Source organism: Trichomycterus rosablanca, chromosome 14, assembly GCF_030014385.1.
Source record: "Trichomycterus rosablanca isolate fTriRos1 chromosome 14, fTriRos1.hap1, whole genome shotgun sequence".
NCBI lineage: Eukaryota > Metazoa > Chordata > Actinopteri > Siluriformes > Trichomycteridae > Trichomycterus > Trichomycterus rosablanca.
Genome location: NC_086001.1, coordinates 33,149,017 through 33,169,356, shown reverse-complemented (window position 1 = coordinate 33,169,356; position 20,340 = coordinate 33,149,017). Strand labels below are relative to the sequence as shown.

The window sequence follows — 20,340 nt, the reverse complement described above, 5'->3', positions numbered from 1 at the left end:
GCTTTGTATAAAGGCGTCTGCTAAATACTGAAAATGTAAATGTAAACCTAAGAGATTCTCCTCCACCACCACTTACGATTGTTTTATTTGTTATAAGAGAATCTTGAGAGAACATGTCAAACTCCGTACAGAAAGTGACCACATGCCAGGTTTTGAAGCCATGTCTGAATACTAATGGAGCATGCTTGTTTAAAAAACGGTGCTCAGTGCAATGATAGAAAGTCTTTAAATCTACTGGATGAAGGTGCATTATGACATCATAAGTTCTATTAGAACACTGAGGTGTAAATCAGAGTTTGAAGAGCAGCTACATGCAGAACTGCAGAAGCCACTTCACATTTTGCTGATCAGCTTTCTCCCAAGATGTTCAGGATCGTCTCTCAACAACTACTTCAGGCCGCTGGACGGTTTAGCGGCCTGGCTAAGACACACTACAACTCTCAGTGTGAAAAGCCTGCAGCTCCAAGGATGAGACTCCAAAAGGTCGTCGATTCAGAGAACAAAAACCTGGCCAGGGTCTGGAGCGAGTACGCCAGGCGGTATCCTTTGATTTTAGATTCCAAAGACTTGCTGTTGAAAACTTCATCGGTCGACCCTGTCGCTGGTGAAGCAGAGAATAGCAGAGCAAGTCCATCATCTACTGGATTTGATCATTTGTTCCTGGAAGCTGCTCTGGTTGCACTGGGCATTACATCCATACAGGGGTTATGCCTCATGGCCGTCGCCACCTGTGTGCTCTGATGGTCCGGAAAGGGCTTCTAGACCTCAGACCGGGTAAAACTAAACACAGTGTTATTACCCGAGTGTAATTCAGGTTTTGTGGGACTTTAATAAGCACAAAATATTTAATAGTACAGGTGGATGTCGAGAGCAGCCATATAGAAATAAGGAATCTGCCTGCTTTCCTTCTACTCACAGATCCAGCACGTCAACTTTATGGACATCGTCTTAGAGCTGGTGCTGCTGGGAATTCTGGGAAGAGCGAGGGTGCATCAGATCATTTCAGTAAGAGAGTCTGTGCTCTATAGAGTCTAGAATGAATCTGTGCTGCACTACAAGTGTAGTCAAACACCAGAGACGAAGGCTCTTTTTGGACCAGCTGATTGCTCTCATCTATTCGTGTGTTACGCCCAGATGGACTGAACGGCAGTACACAGAGCGTTATTTATTCCATCTTCAGGTGCGTGTTCTTTACACCACGAATGATCTCGAATAGAACTGTCTGCTAGTAATCTGTCATTTATTCTTTTTCTCTCTCAGACTGAGATGCTGAACTTCATGGATGAAATCTTCACTCTGGACGAGTCTTTGTACGCAGAACCTGAAGCCCTGGCTGCTGCACTCGAGACGCTTTTATGGCGGAGCCTCCGACGGTTTCATTAAAGGCTGGAAACAGAACACATCTAAAGGCCAACCTTGATTAGAACCTTTATTTAACTGTCAGGGATGCAGGTCTGGTGGTTGACGTGTTGTTAATGTGTGTTCACAGTTTCTGTACCTGTGGAGGTGCGTCAGGACCGAAGACATGGGCGACATGTGAAGATACCACCAGTTTATTGAGATTTCAGAGAGACGTGCTGCCATTAAGTTGACGTCTTTACATCAGGACAACGCCCAGATGACTTCGTGGACCAGATCCAGATGTGTAAAAGCTGATGTTTTGTGAAAATGTAATAAAAAGAAGAAACTGTGATTCGTTCATTCTCTGGTGTCTTTATTCTCTAAAAGAAAAGATTTCCAGTGATTTCACTCATTGCTATAAAAAGTTGGGACGGAGGCAGAATAAGAGTGGAAGGTTTAAAGAAGATTAAAGTTACAGTTGCTCTCCATGCTGCTCTTTATTTTGAGGGAATTTGAGATGTGAGATGTGGGAACACACTGGGAACTGGAATGTGGACACAATACAGAGGAAGTAAGGTGTCCAGATATTTGAGGAAAAGAGTCTGTATATGGCAAAGGAACCAAATTACTGCTCCTATTTTATACTTACACTTATCACAGTTCTGGTAAATAAGGGTTAAGGGCCTCGCTTAGGGACCCAACAGTGACAACTCGCCAATGGTGTGGCTTGAACTGAAAACCTTTTGATTGCTAGCCCAGTACCTCAACCGCTAATACCAAGTTCACACTACACAACTGTGTTCAGATCTCTGTTCAGTTAACACTACACAGTGGACAGTGAGTGAAACAACCCAGCTAGCACGATAGATCTGGGCCGATTCCGGCTCCGGTTCGGCAGTGTTGGCTGTCTGTCGGCTCGGCACCCCACATCTGGCCCGATTATGGCTGCATGTCGACACTGTCGGCTGACTGAGACTAGGCTACATTGCGGCACCCCGCATCTGGCCCAATTATGGCTGCATGTCGGCTGACTGAGACTCAAAGCAACTTTTTTAATCCAATATAATAGTTGTATATGTATGTGTAAAATTATTTTACAGTCGCTTGATAAGCTTGTTTGACTTGAACCAGATGTACGTACGCTAAGCCATGATAACTGTTTATAACAATGATAACTGTTTATAACAATGATAACTGTTTATAACAATGATAACTGACAAGTGATTTTTAACTATTACCTTAATGTTAATACATGGTGGTGTCAGATAGAATCAGTTCACTACTTCAATACGAAAGGTTCCCTGAACGCATGCGCGTGGAGCCTCGAGCATTTAGTTCAGTTTAAATAAGAAATCCGTTATTTTTTACACTTATTCACTGAGGATTTCAAGGTAACGTTAACAGCTGCTCTTTAGGACTAAAACTTACTGAAACATTATCTTAAAAATACTGATATACTGTAGTAACAGAACAATATATATAATCAAATAATTTCGTATTTCTGATAATTTATAAATATATTATAGCTATGTTTTAACGTTAGCCAAAAATGCTAGCTTGGCCAGTACGGTAAACTAACTATCTAGCCAGCTATACATAAATATGGCAGCAAAGGCTATCAAAAAATAATTTAAAACATACATCTAAAGGAAACTTACACTGATATTATGAATACGATATAAACCATCTAACAATATAGCCAAGTTATATTACACACATAAGATTTTAAAACAATTACATTAGTTATCTATACCTACATTTGTATGGAGCTGGTGGTCCATCTTTTTTGAGTAAGGGTCGTGATGTATATAAAAGGTTGGTTACATTAGTTCTTCCTGGCAGTTGACAATATTATAAAAACTTTTAGTCATTGGCTGGCATAAATAACCCAGGAAACATGTTTACAAAGACAAAAAACATTATCATGCCTAAAGCACATATTTATATTAGTATATTAGTCTTCATGAAGTTCCTTGATTGAATGATTGAACCCTTCTATTACCTTTGGGGTCAGTTTGACCCCATTCAATGTTTAACGTATTTAAATAAATGATTTACATAATTTTTTCTGCTTCATATTTAATGACTTTTCCTAACTTAATGTGGACAACTGGGTAAACATAAAATTAACATGATGATATGTTTTCAGTGTCCTGTACACATGTTGTACGCATCAGTGTTCTTTGGGGTCAGTTTGACCCCAGGCTGTTTTAGCTGTAAAACAACATATAATAAATATCAACATTTTACACACATTTGTTTTGGTTGTTTAGGATGATATTGAGGTCACTATGACATGCAATTTTATAATCTTAAAAAAACTTTAAGGCCCTAACCTAACATACTCACAACTGTAGTAGTGCGAGAACCACTGATAGTTCACACAACATGGGGGAGGGAAAAACATCATCCTCACAAGAGTTTTAATATTCCCCATGCTGTGGGGACAGGAAAATATAGAGACAGAGGATGATGTTGAGGAGGACCCTGATTATGAGGCCTCCTCCTCTGATGAGAATGAGACCCTCAGTGTTGACCCTTCTTTTGTTTCTCAACCACCAGCAAACACACTACCTTCCAAAAATTTTGAAGTTATTATGGCCTGTCTCCTCACTTGAACAACAGGGTAGACTTAGTGCTGCTAATGTCATCAAAATGGTTCCAGGCCCCACCAGATACGCTGTCAGAAATGAAAAGTTATTATGGTCTGTCTCCCCACTTGAACAACAGGGTAGACTTAGTGCTGCTAATGTCATCAAAATGGTTCCAGACCCCACCAGATACGCTGTCAGCCATGTCAAGACATAAAATCAGCATTTGAGCTCTTCATAACACCACCACTTGAAAGGAAATATGTAAGATTTAGACAAATTTAGAGAGGTGTGTGTATGGGGACAGTTGGGAAGACTTGGATGTGACCCACTTGCAAGCTTACATTGGGTTGCTCATTTTGGCAGGAGTGTACAAGTCAAAAGGTGAAGCAACAGCAAGTCTTTGGGCTGCTGACACTGGAAGGGCACCATGTCTCTAAACACATTTCATATTTTCTCCCGTGTCATACACATTGATGACAGAGAAACAAGGCAGGGCTGATGAGAGCGTGACAAACTTGCAGCAATATGGGATGTATAGGACAGTGGGTTCAGCGATGACCCTTTCTTTACAATCCAGGCCCCCATGTGACTGTGGATGAATGTCTGGCTGCATTTCGTGGGCGCTGTCCCTTCAGATAATACATGACGATGATGATGATTTGTTTCACAAACAAAATCCTTCAAAATTTTTTAAATTGTGTGTCAAATTGACCCCAAACATAATACATATTACTATTCCTGATAACAGAAATTGTCTTTCATTCCAAATGTTATAAATAACAAAAATATGTACCTAGAAAGTATATAAAGCCATAAAAACAACAAAAAGATGTCTACTGCCAATTTTAGATCAATCAATGAGATTTTATGGTGATCTGCATATTCCTCCATAGTCGTGCAACAGGTATTCTGGATGTATAAGGGGGGGTGGGTATGGTTTTTTTTAAAGGCTATTTAAGTGGTCAACGAACAAACATAAAGTATGTGACATAAACTTTTCTAGAGGTTTAAATTGTGTTAGTAAACTTGAAGGTAATAGGAGGGTTAATGCAGAAATGTTTATTGAGATCTTAGAGCAACATGTGCTGCTTTCAAGACGTCGTCTTTTCCAAAGACGTCCAACATTTTTCAACAAGACGATGCAAAACCACCTGCTGCACACATTAAAAAGGCGTGGCTTTGGAAGAAGAGGGTACGAGTACTGGACTGGCCTGCCTGCAGTCCTGACCTGTCCCCAATAGAGAATGTGTGGAGAATTCTGAAAGGAAAAATGCGACAACGACGACTCTGTACTGTTGCACATCTTAATTTATGAAAACTTAACATTCATAATATGAAGAATTCTTGCAAACAGCATAAAGACCAGGGTAAAATTCTTCCACTTGAAAGTAAAAGTTGTTCTGTGTTTATTAAAGTAGATTAAACTTGAATAATGAACAAAAACAGATTCAGATCTGAGGTTGGTACATTTCACCACATTACTTTTAATGATTAATAATCATATTAATTCCATGATGTATATTCAATAACTAAAGTAGAACAGTTCTAGAAAAAGAAAACCATACAGCTTTACCTCCTGTGTGAATGTGCTGGTGTTGTTAGAGAGAATAATGCACAAAAATACTTTCCACACTTTTAACAGTGATGTAGTTTGTCTGTGTGAGTTTGCTGATGTCGTTTCAGATTACTTTCATAAGCAAAAAACTTTTTACACTCTGAGCAGTGATACGGTTTCTCTCCTGTGTGAATACGCTGATGTACTTTAAGAGCATTACTGTACGGAAAACTCTTCCCACACACTAAGCAGTGACACGGTTTCTCTCCTGTGTAAATACGCTGGTGTTGTTGGAGTTTACTTTTACTAACAAAGGAGTTTAGCTACCACTAATTTGCCTATAGATAAACACAAAGAACAAAGACTCATGATATGGTAATTACAACTGTATAATAAAAACATTATAAATACTAGTATATATATACTATATATGTAGATATATACATGTGTGAATAATGAAATATAGAGTCCAGTGCTGGGGGAAAAGGGTAGGGGAGATCTTGAGTTATTGTAAGATGGGGGGAGGGGTGGGGGCACTGGCTCATCAGTGTGAGGACAGTCTGTGTATCAGTCTGCTATTGTTATGCAGTCTGAAATCATCTAAAGACTAGAACTTTGGAGTGTAGACCTAGAAGTGTTAAAGTAAGAGGCTATTAATTTATAAAAACTTAGCATTCATAAAATTAAGAATTTTTGCAAACACCATAAAGACCAGGGTAAAATTCTTCCACTTGAAAGTAAAAGTTGTTCTGTGTTTATTAAAGTAGATTAAACTTGAATAATGAACAAAAACAGATTCAGATCTGAGGTTGGTACATTACATTTGATGATTAATGATCATATTCATACCATCATGTACATTTGATAATTGAAGTAGAACAGCTCTAGTGGATATTGGTAGAAAAAGAAAACTATTAAAGAAAAAAAATGACACAGCTTTTTCTGTACATGCAGTAGTGGAGTATCATTTTATTTTCTACTGTGAATGCGCTGGTGTTTTTCAAGACGACTTCAGTCACAAAAACCTGTGACAAAAACTTCTGTGTGACCGTACTGGTGTCTATTAAAAATGCTGCTTCCAGTAAAACTTCATCTGCACTATAAGCAGCAATATGGGTCATCCTTTTATGTGAATGCGCTGGTGTGGTGTATTTAAAGGAAATTCCTTTCACTAAAGTTCTATTCAGACAGTGAACAGTAATGCGACCTCTCTCCTGTGTGAATGCGCTGGTGTTGTTGAAGAACATAATGTGCAATAAAATACTTCCCACACTCTTAACAGTGATGTAGTTTCTCTATGTGGATACGCTGATGCCGTTTGAGATTATTTTCATGAGCAAAAATCTTTCCACACTCTGAGCAGTGATACGGCTTCTCTCCTGTGTGAACACGCTGATGTACTTTAAGGGCACTACTTTGAGTAAAACTCTTTCCACACTCCAAGCAGTGATATGGCTTCTCTCCTGTGTGAACACGCTGGTGTACTTTAAGGTAACTACTTTGAGTAAAACTCTTTCCACACTCAGTGCAGTTATACGGTTTCTCTCCTGTGTGAATACGCTGGTGTTTTTGAAGGGTACTATGTTCCGCAAAATTGTTTCCACACTCCGAGCAGTGATACGGCTTCTCTCCTGTGTGAATGCGCTGGTGTTGTTTGAGATGACTCTGCGTAGTAAAACTCCTCCCACACTCTGAGCAGTGATATGGCTTCTCTCCTGTATGAACGCGCTGGTGTCGTTGGAGATGACTCTGCGTAGTAAAACTCTTCCCACACTCTGAGCAGTGATGAAAGTTCTTCATGTTTATGCTTTGATAAGACTGTAGAAACTGTTTCCTTGAAAAGCAACAGAAACGAAGAATCAAGTCGATTAATTAGAATTACTTTTACTACATTAATACCACAATAATATTAAACTCTTCACCTAGTAATAAAAACATTAAATTCACTTCACGTCTAAGTGAGAATCTGAATTCAAAGAACATCAGGATAAAATACTTATAAATACTGCAGATGTTAATAAGTAAATAACTATAAATAACTTGATATAAATAAAGATATAAGAGATCTGACTTTCTCAACATCAGTCCTGCACCAAGCAAATCTAATCCAGTTCATGACAGGACTAATAATTAGCTCACAAGTGTAAATCTTTGGTGTGCTGGGAGTAAAAAAGGCTTCAAAAAACGCCACAATTATGAGCATAAAGCTATTTTAAACAGTCTGAATATATTAACCTGATAATATTAAATAACATAATAAAATAAAAAGAACAACAAATGCAACATAAATGTAAAAGAAACAAACAAGAAAACCCTTTACCTTCATGTTAGAATCCTGGCAGCCACTTTAACAAAGCTGGTGTCTCCAGCAGGTCGTTTCTAATGAAGAACGTGCAAAAGATCCTTCTTACCAAGTGACTCAGCTACAAGTCTAGAGTTTAGTCCTTAAATAGAGCTGAGGACAAAGACCCAAGACGAGTTCAAAACTCTGCATTGGTCAATCATCAGCCAACCATTCACACCTTCTTGTGTGAAGTACTAGCTCATTATCTATGGAACGTGTGCAAATTAACTAGATGGAGGCATAAAGCATGATGGGTGAAGTCAAACTACACCTATTTATCTCAGCAGAGAAGTTATTTACATTTAATCCTAAACACAAACAAGGAATTGAAAGGCTATTCTGTAAAGTGAAATGACATGAACTTAGATAAAGCTTTTATGATAAGAATCTAAGTCATGTAAAATGCTGTATGTATATTTGTGTGAATTAGTTTCTACTGTATGTGAGGAACAATAAGAAAACTATAAGAGGAAACACCCACCTATAGATTTATCTGTATTTATGGTGTAGAAATATGTGAACCGTTGAATTTACTGAAGCACTTTCTACATTCTGAGCAGTGATACGAGCTCACTGAGGAAACATAAAGATTAATAAAGAGAAGGAAATAAAACCTGAAAATAAGAGCTTTATCTTCCGTTCAAATCCTGTTCAAACAGCTGAGAATGAGAGCAGTTCATTACTACAGGAACACAGACTGTACTTGTACTCGGTCTGTTTACCTCCAGCAGCAACTGGAACCAACGCCAAACAATTCAACTCTACCCAGGGTTGCCAAGTCCAGCAAAAATATCCGCCTCTAAGTGTGTCTAAACCCGCCCTTCACATGCTTAAACTAGCAGACCTTTTTCATAGGTATGTGAGCGCAAATCCTCATTAAAAACATTTTGTACGGTTTGCAATGAAAGCTTTTAGACAGCCGTGACACATTTTGAACGTAGCCTAATTTTCAACCATGACTGAATTTTTAAACAAGCCCAATTTGGCGGGAAAATCACGAGAGTTGCCAGGTTCAGCAAAATTATCCAGCCGAATGCCTGAAGCTGAAACTAGCCCAGAATCCAGGGTGTCACAGATATTGGTGAAATGGCAAATGAACGATCAGTACTACTAGTGAATCTTTTATTATTAATAATAATATAGTTTCATTTTACATTCCGATTGATACTTTTTTATGATGTATTTTGTTTACATTGGTATTACAGCTAGTAATTTTTTATCATTAAACTATTAGTCATTTTATTGATTTTTTATAATCGTTTTAGATCATATAAAAGAACATTTAATAATAACACTTTAAATACCAAAATCACTGAATTTCACTTCTACTCTTTTCTGTTCTTCTCCTCTCCAATCTTCATTATTAACTAATGATTTATGAATAGAATTTCAGGTTACATGAAGAACTATTTTAAATTAGGCAGATGCTATCTGCACCCTGGTGTAAACAGCAAAGTGTACAGTTTGAAACCTGGTGTAAATGCTATTTACACCCAGGTCCATTTACACCATGTTTTACGGTACTGATTACATGGTCTATGCTAAAAGTTTTATGCAAATCTAAACCCTGTTTTTTCGTACACTTCAACTTTATAATAAAGGCCTTTTATATTGTCACGTTTCTAGAATTAATTTAGAAATGATACATCAGAATGTCTTGATATTAACTGAGTGTAAACTACAGGTGATGTACTATCATTATAAAGTGGAATTGTTCTGTGGAAACACGAGAACTCCTTTTAATAACAATAACAATTTATGTAATCAAGATTATTCCGTTTAATAACAATCTAAATTAAAACGGGAATGAGCTTAGATTATGTTTTAGTTGACTTTAAATTTAAAATCATAAGGTCCAGTTATTACCAAACCTTTTATTTTAAAGCCTGAAATTCTATCCTAAATAGTTCCGCCAGGTGCTTTTACCGTAATGTTTAGAATACGCATATCTTCACAAACAATGTGGGGCCTGATTTGAGCATTTTGAAGTGGAGGCTTGACCTCAGTAGTAAATCAAACAGTTCACAGACACACAAGTGCACAGTAAATATTTCTACACCATAAATACAGATAAATCTATAGGTGGGTGTTTCCTCTTATAGTTTTCTTATTGTTCCTCATATACAGTAGAAACTAATTCACACAAATATACATACAGCATTTTACATGACTTACATTCTTATCATAAAAGCTTTATCTAAGTTCATGTGGCTCCATCTACTTCATTTGCACACGTTCCATAGATAATGAGCTAGTACTTCACACAAGAAGGTGTGAATAGTTGTCTGATGATTGACCAATGCAGAGTTTTGAACTCGTCTTGGGTCTTTGTCCTCAGCTCTATTTAAGGATTAAACTCTAGACCTGTAGCTGAGTCACTTGGTAAGAAGGATCTTCTGCACGTTCTTCATTAAAAACGACCTGCTGGAGACACCAGCTTTGTTAAAGTGGCTGCCAGGATTCTAACAGGAAGGTAAAGTGTTTTCTTGTTTGTTTCTTTTACATTTATGTTGCATTTGTTGTTTTTATTTTATGATGTTATTTAATATTATTAGGTTAATATATTCAGACTGTTTAAAATAGCTTTATGATCATAATTGTGGTGTTTTATGAAGCCTTTTTTACTCCCAGCACAGCAAAGATTTACACTTGTGAGCTAATTATTAGTCCTGTCATGAACTGGATTAGATTTGCTTGGTGCAGAACTGATGTTGAGAAAGTCAGATCTTTTATATCTTTATTTATATCAAGTTATTTATAGTTATTTCATTATTAATATCTGCTGTATTTATAAGTATTTTATCCTGATGTTCTTTAAATTCAGATTCTCACTTAGACGTGAAGTGAATTTAATGTTTTCATCACTAGGTGAAGAGTTTAATATTATTGTGGTATTAATGAAGTAAAAGTAATTCTAATTAATCGACTTGTTTCTTTGTTTCTGTTGCTTTCCAAGGAAACAGTTTCTACAGTCTTATCAAAGCATAAACATGAAGAACTTTCATCACTGCTCAGAGTGTGGGAAGAGTTTTACTACACAGAGTAATCTCCAATGACACCAGCGCATTCACACAGGAGAGAAGCCATATCACTGCTTAGAGTGTGGAAAGAGTTTTACTACACAGAGTAATCTCAAACAACACCAGCGCATTCACACAGGAGAGAAGCCATATCACTGCTTAGAGTGTGGAAAGAGTTTTACTACGCAGAGTCATCTCAAACAACACCAGCATATTCATACAGGAGAGAAACCATATCACTGCTCAGAGTGTGGAAACAGTTTTGCTGAATTTAGTACCCTTCTAAAACACCAGCGTATTCACACAGGAGAGAAACCGTATAACTGCACTGAGTGTGGAAAGAGTTTTATTCAAAGTAGTGACCTTAAAGTACACCAGCGTGTTCACACAGGAGAGAAACCGTATCACCGCACTGAGTGTGGAAAGATTTTTGCTCATGAAAATAATCTCAAACGGCATCAGCGTATTCACATAGAGAAACTACATCACTGTTAACAGTGTGTGAAGTATTTTATTGCACATTATGTTCTCCAAACAACACCAGCGCATTTACACAGGAGAGAGGTTGTATCACTTGTCTGAAAAGAACCTTAGTAAAAGGAATATCCTTTAAATACACCACACCAGCGCATTCACATAAGAGGATGACTCATATTGCTGCTTATAGTGCAGATGAAGTTTTACTGGAAGCAGCATTTTTTATAGACACCAGTACGGTCACACAGAAGTTACGTTTTTGTGACTGAAGTCGCGTTTCATTTTTCACTAATATCCACTAGAACTGTTCTACTTCAATTATCAAATGTACATGATGGTATGAATATGATCATTAATCATCAAATGTAATGTGGTGTAATGTACCAACCTCAGATCTGAATCTGTTTTTGTTCTTTATTTAAGTTGAATCTACTTTAATAAACACAGAACAACTTTTACTTTCAAGTAAAAGAATTTTACCCTGGTCTTTATGGTGTTTGCAAAGTTTTAATAAATGAATAGCCTCTTACTTTAACATTTCTAGATCTACACTCCAAAATTCTAGTCTTTAGATTTTTTTCCACTTAGCAAATAATGAACCGTCCTCAACCAGAATGTACATGAGAAGGTGTGAATGGAGGGCTGTGGACTGAACAGTGTTGCATTGTTCTATCATCATGAGTCTTTGTTCTTTGTGTTTATCTATAGACCAAATTAGTGGTAGCTAAACTCCTTTGTTAAAAGAAATACTCATATTTACGTTTAATTATCCCACCATCTTCTAGTGCATACAACCCAGTTCATATAAATCTTAATACAGACATTAAAATTACATTTAAAAATAAATAAATACTATTGTTGTAGTTCAGGTGTTTTCTTATCATGGAGGTGACCAATTGACCAAGACCAACTGAGGGGTCAGGAGACAAGTGTTTCTTTATTGATGAATAAATGTATTTGTTAAACTGTAAATTCCATCCGAGTCCTCTGTGTGATGAGAGTTTGGTTTTGAATCTGATGTCAACAAATGTGTCCACGGTTGTTTAATGGAACGTCTAAACTCACGGTCCATGTATTTGTATGTAGGCTTGAGCTGGAGTGACAATAAAAAGTGGATGTAAAGAACTGGGTGGGTAATAATTCAAAATAGTTTTTCATGTAACCTGAAATTCTATTCATCAATCATAACAGAATGAAAACTAAATCGTTAATAAAGAAGTTCGGAGAGGAGAAGAAAACAGGAGAGCAAAGAACAGAAAAGAGTAGAAGTGAAATTCAGAGCTTTTAGTATTTAAAGTGTTACTATTAAATGTAATAAGAGCTACCAATACCGCTACTAGGTCTTACTGTCACTCTGTTAATCACAGTGCTGCTGGTAAAGAAAAAGTGTAATACATATGATACAGATGAAGATGATTTTGGAAGCTAAGCAGGGTCGGGCCTGGTTAGTACTTGGATGGGAGACTGCCTGGGAATACCAGGTGCTGGAAGCTTTTATCCACACACACCCACCTTCACTCCAAACCTCCTGTTACACACTGACCCAGCGGCTTTTTCTTCATCAAAGCAACACAATGAGACAAAGATCAGCTCATACTTTCATTCTTACTACAGTAAAACACATTGAACTGACTTTTAAAGTGAAGTTTAAAATGTTGTACAGACATCGTCGCCATCTAGTGGTGCTAGAAATAAATTACAGCTTGTTGCTTGGGTACAGATTTTATAATATACAAAAATGAGAGTGTTTATGGCTCTTTTGTCCCAAGTGTTTTTGTAACGTGTTGTAGACCTGCAATGGTGAATGTTTTTGGTATACAGGAAAGAAAAGGCCGAATGCAGGTGAAAAGGTGTTATTTGGCAACCAGCACTGTGTAAATACTGGACAGAACACATGATGGGTTATTTTAACTTGTTGGGTTGTGCAGTTTAACACTTGTCAGAGACAACATTTAAAGCCAAGGTCAATAGGACCTGCTAGTTAGAGAAGGCTCACTTGTTTGTTAGTTTAAGTCCAAAAGCAGGAGTGGCCCATACAGGGATCGAACCCACGACCTTGGTGTTATTAGCACCACGCTCTAACTAACCGAACTAACTGGCCAATGTCTAAGAGCAGGGCATATACCCACATACCTGATTCTACACTGACAGCCCTTCAGTTATGGAGCTGCCACACAGAAACAATGGAGAGCTTTACTTTTGTTGAGCAGAACAGATCTTTGTGTGAGATGACTGAGGTTCATGTATTTTTCTTTTAAGAATAAATAAAAGCTGATGCTTTTAACCTCATACTTTCCTAATGCTTTTATTCTACATTAGGAACAGGGGGACATGATACTGCAACATACAGAATAAATACAGAACCCATATAACAGAGCTTTTGACCAATTTAAGCAAGAATTCTATAACAAATTACTGTTTTACTCACTAAATGTTGTGTCTACTTTTCATATTTAAGTCCTGTCCTCGCTGCCTCCAAAAGTTTACTATTTGGCATTTTCACCGCATTCCTGATCATGAGAGCTGAGTGACTGACTCAGGTAGAGGTGTTTACAGAACAGAGTGGGCAGGCGAAATTCAGCCACCCAATCACAGACTAGCATTTAGAGGGCGGACCTTCTGCGAATGGCCAGTGGTAGCACTTTAAGCAGTGAAATAAGGCTGTTAAATCAATGAAATACAAAGCATTTGTTTTGACATGTATCTGAGCCAATGACAGATAATATTGATCAAAAATGAAACCAGTTCACTCCAAAAGGAAGATTTTAAGTGTCCGTCCTAGCGTTGCGTGAATGGAAGACTGGCAGCTGAAAAGCTGGACTGTCCGCCCTAAAACCTGACGTCTGGCCACCCAACCGGAGACTGGCTGTCCAAAGTGGAAGAACGGTCTTTTGGTTTCTGTAGATGTTAAATGAACACAATCACCCAACATGGGGCTCGAATCCACGAGTCTGAGATTAAGAGTCTCATGACTTACTGACTGAGCTAGCCGGGCTTAAGCAGCATGTTAGAACAGACAGCTCATCAGTCAGACCATCAGAGTGATGTAGGTTTAATTCACTAACATCACGACCAGATTAAGTTTACACACAAACACAATTCAAATTAAACAACAGAAGCAAACACAGACTTACTGTCACTTTAAACTCCAACCTTGACTTGTTTTGAGTTATGAGATCTGCAGTATGATGTTGGGTGTTTGTTGGTGATGAAAAGAAGGCTGGTCTATAGAATCCACAATCAATGTCAACTTCAGTGGTTATACAGTTTAAAAAAGTTTTATGGGACTAAAATAACACATTACACATCCCTAAATGTTTTAAGTGTTCTATCAACATGTTTTTATTCTATTATATCTTAATTAAACTAACTATGTGAGATTTATATCCACTTGTCCTGTTTGCATTTCACAGGAGAGACCCCCTCCCCCATTAAAAAAGTAATCAGTAACGTTTACTCTGAGTACATTTTAAATGAGTTACTTTTTACTTGAGTAGATTTTATAAATTGAATTGAATTAAAGTAATAGTACTTTTACTTGAGTACAATATTTTAGTACCTTTTCCACCTCTGTATTTTAGCAATATGGAGACTTTTTGTTTAAATGTACCAACATACCTGAGTGAAATGTTAATGTTCCCAATACATCTGAATACAGAATATCAACAAACTATCAATGTTCAAAGTGTATTTAGCGATATATTATCAATATGGAGACTTTTTTAACGAATGTACCAACAGAACTGAGGAAAATGTTGATATCCTCAACAGAGCTGGACACAGAATTCCAGTTATCAATCAATGCTAAGTGTAATAATTGATATATTATGATATCACTACTAGCTGAACCCAGAATTCCAGTACAATAACAATGCTAAGTGTAGTAATTGTTATCTCAGCAAAAAATGGATGCTTTTTGTTAAAATGTAACAACATGCCTGAGGAAAATGTCAATATCCTCAATACAGCTGAACACAGAGCAATCAGGGCTAAGTGTAATTAATGATATAATATCTATATGGAGACTTTTTTAACCAATGAACCAACAAAACCTTGAAAAATGTTGATGTTCTTATTATACCAAATATCTTTTACCTCAGTGCCATACGTGAGCTGAACAATGTCAGTTTACTCACTCCTATGTGGACTTTGTGGCTACTTAGACCACACCTCTGTTATGTTGATTCCAGCGTACAGACCACTCACCAGTCGCTACAAACCAGAACTAAAACAGGTAAAGACCTGGCTAGCGGTAGCCTTCTCTGCTCTTCAGTACACTGACTGGGACGTGTTTTTATTTATCTAAAAACAGGACAGAAGCTTTCAGGAATCAATAATGAGACCGAGGATTAAGGTTCAATATGTAGATATTTTATTAGCAAACAAGCAATAACAAGCAACATACATAAATGACACATAAATGACCATAACAATACTAATTCTAGACTGGATAGGTGGCCATTTGCCCAGACTGTAGAAACTGCTCAAGTATATGAAAACATCAGATTGTACAAAACTGATTGTACCAAGTTATATAAGCCAAACAATGAAAATGTGTGAAACACAAGTTATATAAGTAACATCTGTGCCAACATATAAAAATAATAATACATTTTATTTATGGGTGCCTTTGAAAACACTCAAGGACACCTTACAATACAAAACATCAGTACATAATTAATGACAGATTAAGGGTAGGCGAGTTTAAAGAAATAAGTTTTAAGGCATGTTTTGAAACTAGGGATTGAATCAATGGTGTGAATGTCAGGAGGGAGAGAGTTCCAGAGATGTGGGGCAGAGTAGCTAAAAGCTCTAGCTCCCATATGAGGTAGACCAAAAAGGATAATTAATTCAAGATGTGACCAGGGCATGAACAAGAACATCAGCACTTCTAGGAGAAAGGAATGGACGTAGACTATTTATGTTACGTAAATGGAAATAAGCAGATCGTGTGATATTGTTAATATGTGCATGAAATGAAAGATTGTGAGTGGAAGGAGAGACGACTGAGTCCTTCATCATCACTGAGAATTTGTTAGATTTAGAGAGAGGAGATTTTCTACCTATAAGAAGAATTTCAGTTTTATCAGCATTTAATGTGAGAAAATTGTAAGAGAACCATGTTCTTAATTCTATTAGACAATCAGAGAGAGATGGAGGAAGAAGAGTAGTCGTGAGCACAGTGGACAGGTATAGCTCGGTGTCGTCTGCATAACAATAAAATTTTTGTATTTCCTAAAGATACGTCCAATGGGAAGAAGGTAAATTATAAATAGTAGAGGCCCCAAAACAGAGCCCTGAGGGACACCACTAATGACAGGAGTTACTGTGAACATACTCTGTACAAGTCTTGAAATGTATGAAGAAATCCAATCAAGCACAGTAGCACTAAGACCAATATATGCTAGCCGATACAATACCTTTTATTTTCAATTCACTTCCACTATTAACTGATAGCATTCACTTACATCAGGCTCTAAACCTCCTGGTTCTACCCACCATTCACTCCACTATACATAATCACATTATTTCCCAGTAATAGTTTAACCTAAAGATTTATACTTTTATTATTACTATTTACTTATTAATGTTTACTGTGTAATTAATTACCTATTAATTACACAGTACAATTCATTCATTGCTAACCATTTCTCCCCAACACTGTGAGCATCATTTCTAAAAAATGTGAATGCGCTGGTGTTTTTTGAGATTACTCTGTATATTAAAACTCTTTCCACACTGTGAGCACTGATATGGTTTCTCTCCAGTGTGAATGCGCTGGTGTATTTTCAGATCACTCTGTCCATTAAAACTCTTTCCACACTGTGAGCACTGATATGGTTTCTCTCCAGTGTGAATGCGCTGGTGTATTTTGAGATGACTCTGTCTATTAAAACTCTTTCCACACTGTGAGCACTGATACGGTTTCTCTCCAGTGTGAATGCGCTGGTGGGTTTTGAGAGCACTCTGTATATTAAAACTCTTCCCACACTGTGAGCAATGATGTGGTTTCTCTCCAGTGTGAATGCGCTGGTGTTTTTTTAGATTACTCTGTCCATTAAAACTCTTCCCACACTGTGAGCACTGATATGGTTTCTCGCCAGTGTGAATGCGCTGGTGTTTTTTGAGATTACTCTGTCCATTAAAACTCTTCCCACACAGTGAGCACTGATATGGTTTCTCTCCAGTGTGAATGTGCTGGTGTGTTTTGAGATTACTCTGTCCATTAAAACTCTTTCCACACTGTGAGCACTGATATGGTTTCTCTCCAGTGTGAATGCGCTGGTGTATTTTGAGATTACTCTGTACATTAAAACTCTTTCCACACTGTGAGCACTGATACAGTTTCTCTCCAGTGTGAATGCGCTGGTGTTTTTTGAGATTACTCTGTACATTAAAACTCTGTCCACACTGTGAGCACTGATACGGTTTTTCCCCAGTGTGAATGCGCTGGTGTATTTTTAGATCACTCTGTCCATTAAAACTCTTTCCACACTGTGAGCAGTGATATGGTTTCTCTCCAGTGTGAATGTTCTGGTGTCTTTTCAGATCACTCTGTCCATTAAAACTCTTTCCACACTGTGAGCACTGATACGGTTTCTCTCCAGTGTGAATGCGCTTGTGTGTTTTAAAAGCACTCTGTCTATTAAAACTCTTTCCACACTGTGAGCACTGATATAGTTTCTCTCCAGTGTGAATGTGCTGGTGTCTTTTCAGATCACTCTGTCCATTAAAACTCTTTTCACACTGTGAGCACTGATACGGTTTCTCTCCAGTGTGAATGCGCTGGTGTATTTTGAGATGGCTCTGTCCATTAAAACTCTTTCCACACTGTGAGCACTGATACACTTTCTCTCCAGTGTGAATGCGCTGGTGTATTTTGAGTTGACTCTGTCCATTAAAACTCTTTCCACATTGTGAGCACTGATACGGTTTCTCTCCAGTGTGAATGCGCTGGTGTAATTTGAGAACACTCTGGAACCTAAAGCTCTTTCCACACTGTGAGCACTGATATGGTTTCTCTCCAGTGTGAATGCGCTGGTGTATTTTGAGAGCACCCTGGGTGAGCAGACGTTTCCTTCTTCCTGTGTGGGACTGAGAGAGGTGTTAATGCTGACAGTACCAGAGGACGTTTGCTGATTACTGGAGCTTCTGGTGGGCGTCAGATCCTCATGTTCAGTCTTAATCTTCACCAGAGTCTCATATTTATCATGGTTGCAGCTCTTGATGTGATTGTGGAGGTGATTTTGGGTTGTAGAGGAACGTGGACACGAGGAGCAGCAGAAATCCTTGTTCAGTTCTGAAGCACAAAATAATTAAATACATTTATAACATTATAAATAATCAATACATTTATAACATTATAAATAATCAAATACATTTATAACATTATAAATAATTAAATACATTTATAATATTATAAATAATCAAATATATTTATAATATTATAAATAATCAAAAACTTTATAACATTATAAATAATCAAATACATTTATAATATTATAAATAATCAAATACATTTATAACATTATAAATAATCAAATACATTTATAACATTATAAATAATCAAATACATTTAAAACATTATAAATAATCAAATACATTTATAACATTATAAATAATAATATACATTTATAACATTATAAATAATCAAATACATTTATAACATTATAAATAATTAAATACATTTATAACATTATAAATAATCAAATACATTTATAATATTATAAATAATCAAAAACATTTATAACATTGTAAATAATCAAGTACATTTATAACATAAATAATAAATACATTTATAACATTATAAATAATAAAATACATTTATAATATTATAAATAATCAAATATATTTATAATATTATAAATAATCAAATACGTTTATAACATTATAAATAATCAAATACATTTATAACATTATAAATAATAAATACATTTATAACATTATAAATAAACAATTACATTTATAACATTATAAATAATCAAATACATTTATAACATTATAAATAATCAAATACATTTATAACATTATAAATAATAAATACATTTATAACATTATAAATAATAAAAACTGTTAGTAATTGTTAAACTGAGATCTGATGCTAAAGTCCTGTAACGTGATTCATCCTGCATTCATCATTTCCTGCTCACACTGATCTGCATGAGCACAATACAAGCTTTCACTGTATGATGCTTCATCCCAGGTTCCTCTGATTCTATTCAATCCAAATCTTATTTTACTCAAGATAAAAAATATCTTACTGAGTTCATCTTTATCTTCAGGTTCTTCCTTCTTCACAGGCTTCATCTGGAAACCTCCACACTGTTGGTCCTCTTGGGTGAGGTGTTCCTCAGAGGTGACGTGTTCCACAGGGATTAAAGATCCTTCACCTGAAATTCATCAATATGTGAAGAAGAAACTCAACAACTGGAGGAAACTGAAGGTTGTGGGTTTAGTTACCACAAATAAATACTACTTAGATTTAATCCAGACTGGAAGTATCAGCACTTCTACACAGGACAGTACGGTACAGTACAGGTTCTAATCCCACTATCCACATTCTCTTATTATTTCTACTATACTAACCACACTGTACTGTACTAACATGGCAAATTGCTCCACATTTACTTACAGAAGTAACTTCCATCTTCTTCCTCCTCCTTCTTTATTAGTTTCTCTTGGAATCCTTCATTTTGTAGATCTATGGGGGTGACGTGTCCCTCTTCTGCTGACTGCATTATTAAAAGATCTGACAGGCAGACGGACAGATAGACAAATGTACTTAATTCCCTATTAAAGAGAAATCCAGGAATACTCTTTCAGACTGTTTTAACTGTTTATTTTTAATGCTGTGAGGCTGTAAACAGAGTGAAAATGTTGAAACTATTGTGGGACTGAGCAGCATCAGACAGAAAAGACTTCTAATAGAACTATTTGGGTTGGTTTCACAGACAGGGATTAAGCCTAGTCCTAGACTACACAGCATTGTGAATGGAGATTCTCTATTTA

General features: G+C 36.7%; 2 protein-coding genes, 1 long non-coding RNA gene and 1 pseudogene across 3 annotated transcripts in view; 3 read left to right on the top strand and 1 right to left on the bottom strand.

Moving 5' to 3' along the window:
- Positions 1 to 20,340, top strand: part of LOC134326480 (E3 ubiquitin/ISG15 ligase TRIM25-like) — a 514,462-nt pseudogene that overhangs the window by 245,488 nt on the left and 248,634 nt on the right.
- Positions 275 to 1,684, top strand: LOC134326755 (uncharacterized). The gene is made up of 3 exons (XR_010014574.1): positions 275 to 774; positions 919 to 1,180; positions 1,261 to 1,684. It is a non-coding gene; the product is annotated as an uncharacterized LOC134326755 (long non-coding RNA).
- Positions 11,077 to 20,340, top strand: part of LOC134326752 (zinc finger protein 271-like) — a gene marked incomplete at its 5' end in the record, with an annotated part of 35,780 nt that continues 26,516 nt past the window's right edge. Inside the window, one exon of the mRNA XM_063008916.1 lies at positions 11,077 to 11,235. Coding sequence (XP_062864986.1) covers positions 11,077 to 11,235 — 159 coding nt within the window. The remainder of the gene's footprint in view (positions 11,236 to 20,340) is intronic.
- On the bottom strand, positions 17,059 to 18,381 carry LOC134326722 (zinc finger protein 271-like; the record flags this gene model as incomplete). The annotated part of the gene is made up of 1 exon (XM_063008899.1): positions 17,059 to 18,381. A coding segment is annotated over one exon (1,323 nt), but the record flags the coding sequence as incomplete, so codon positions are not given.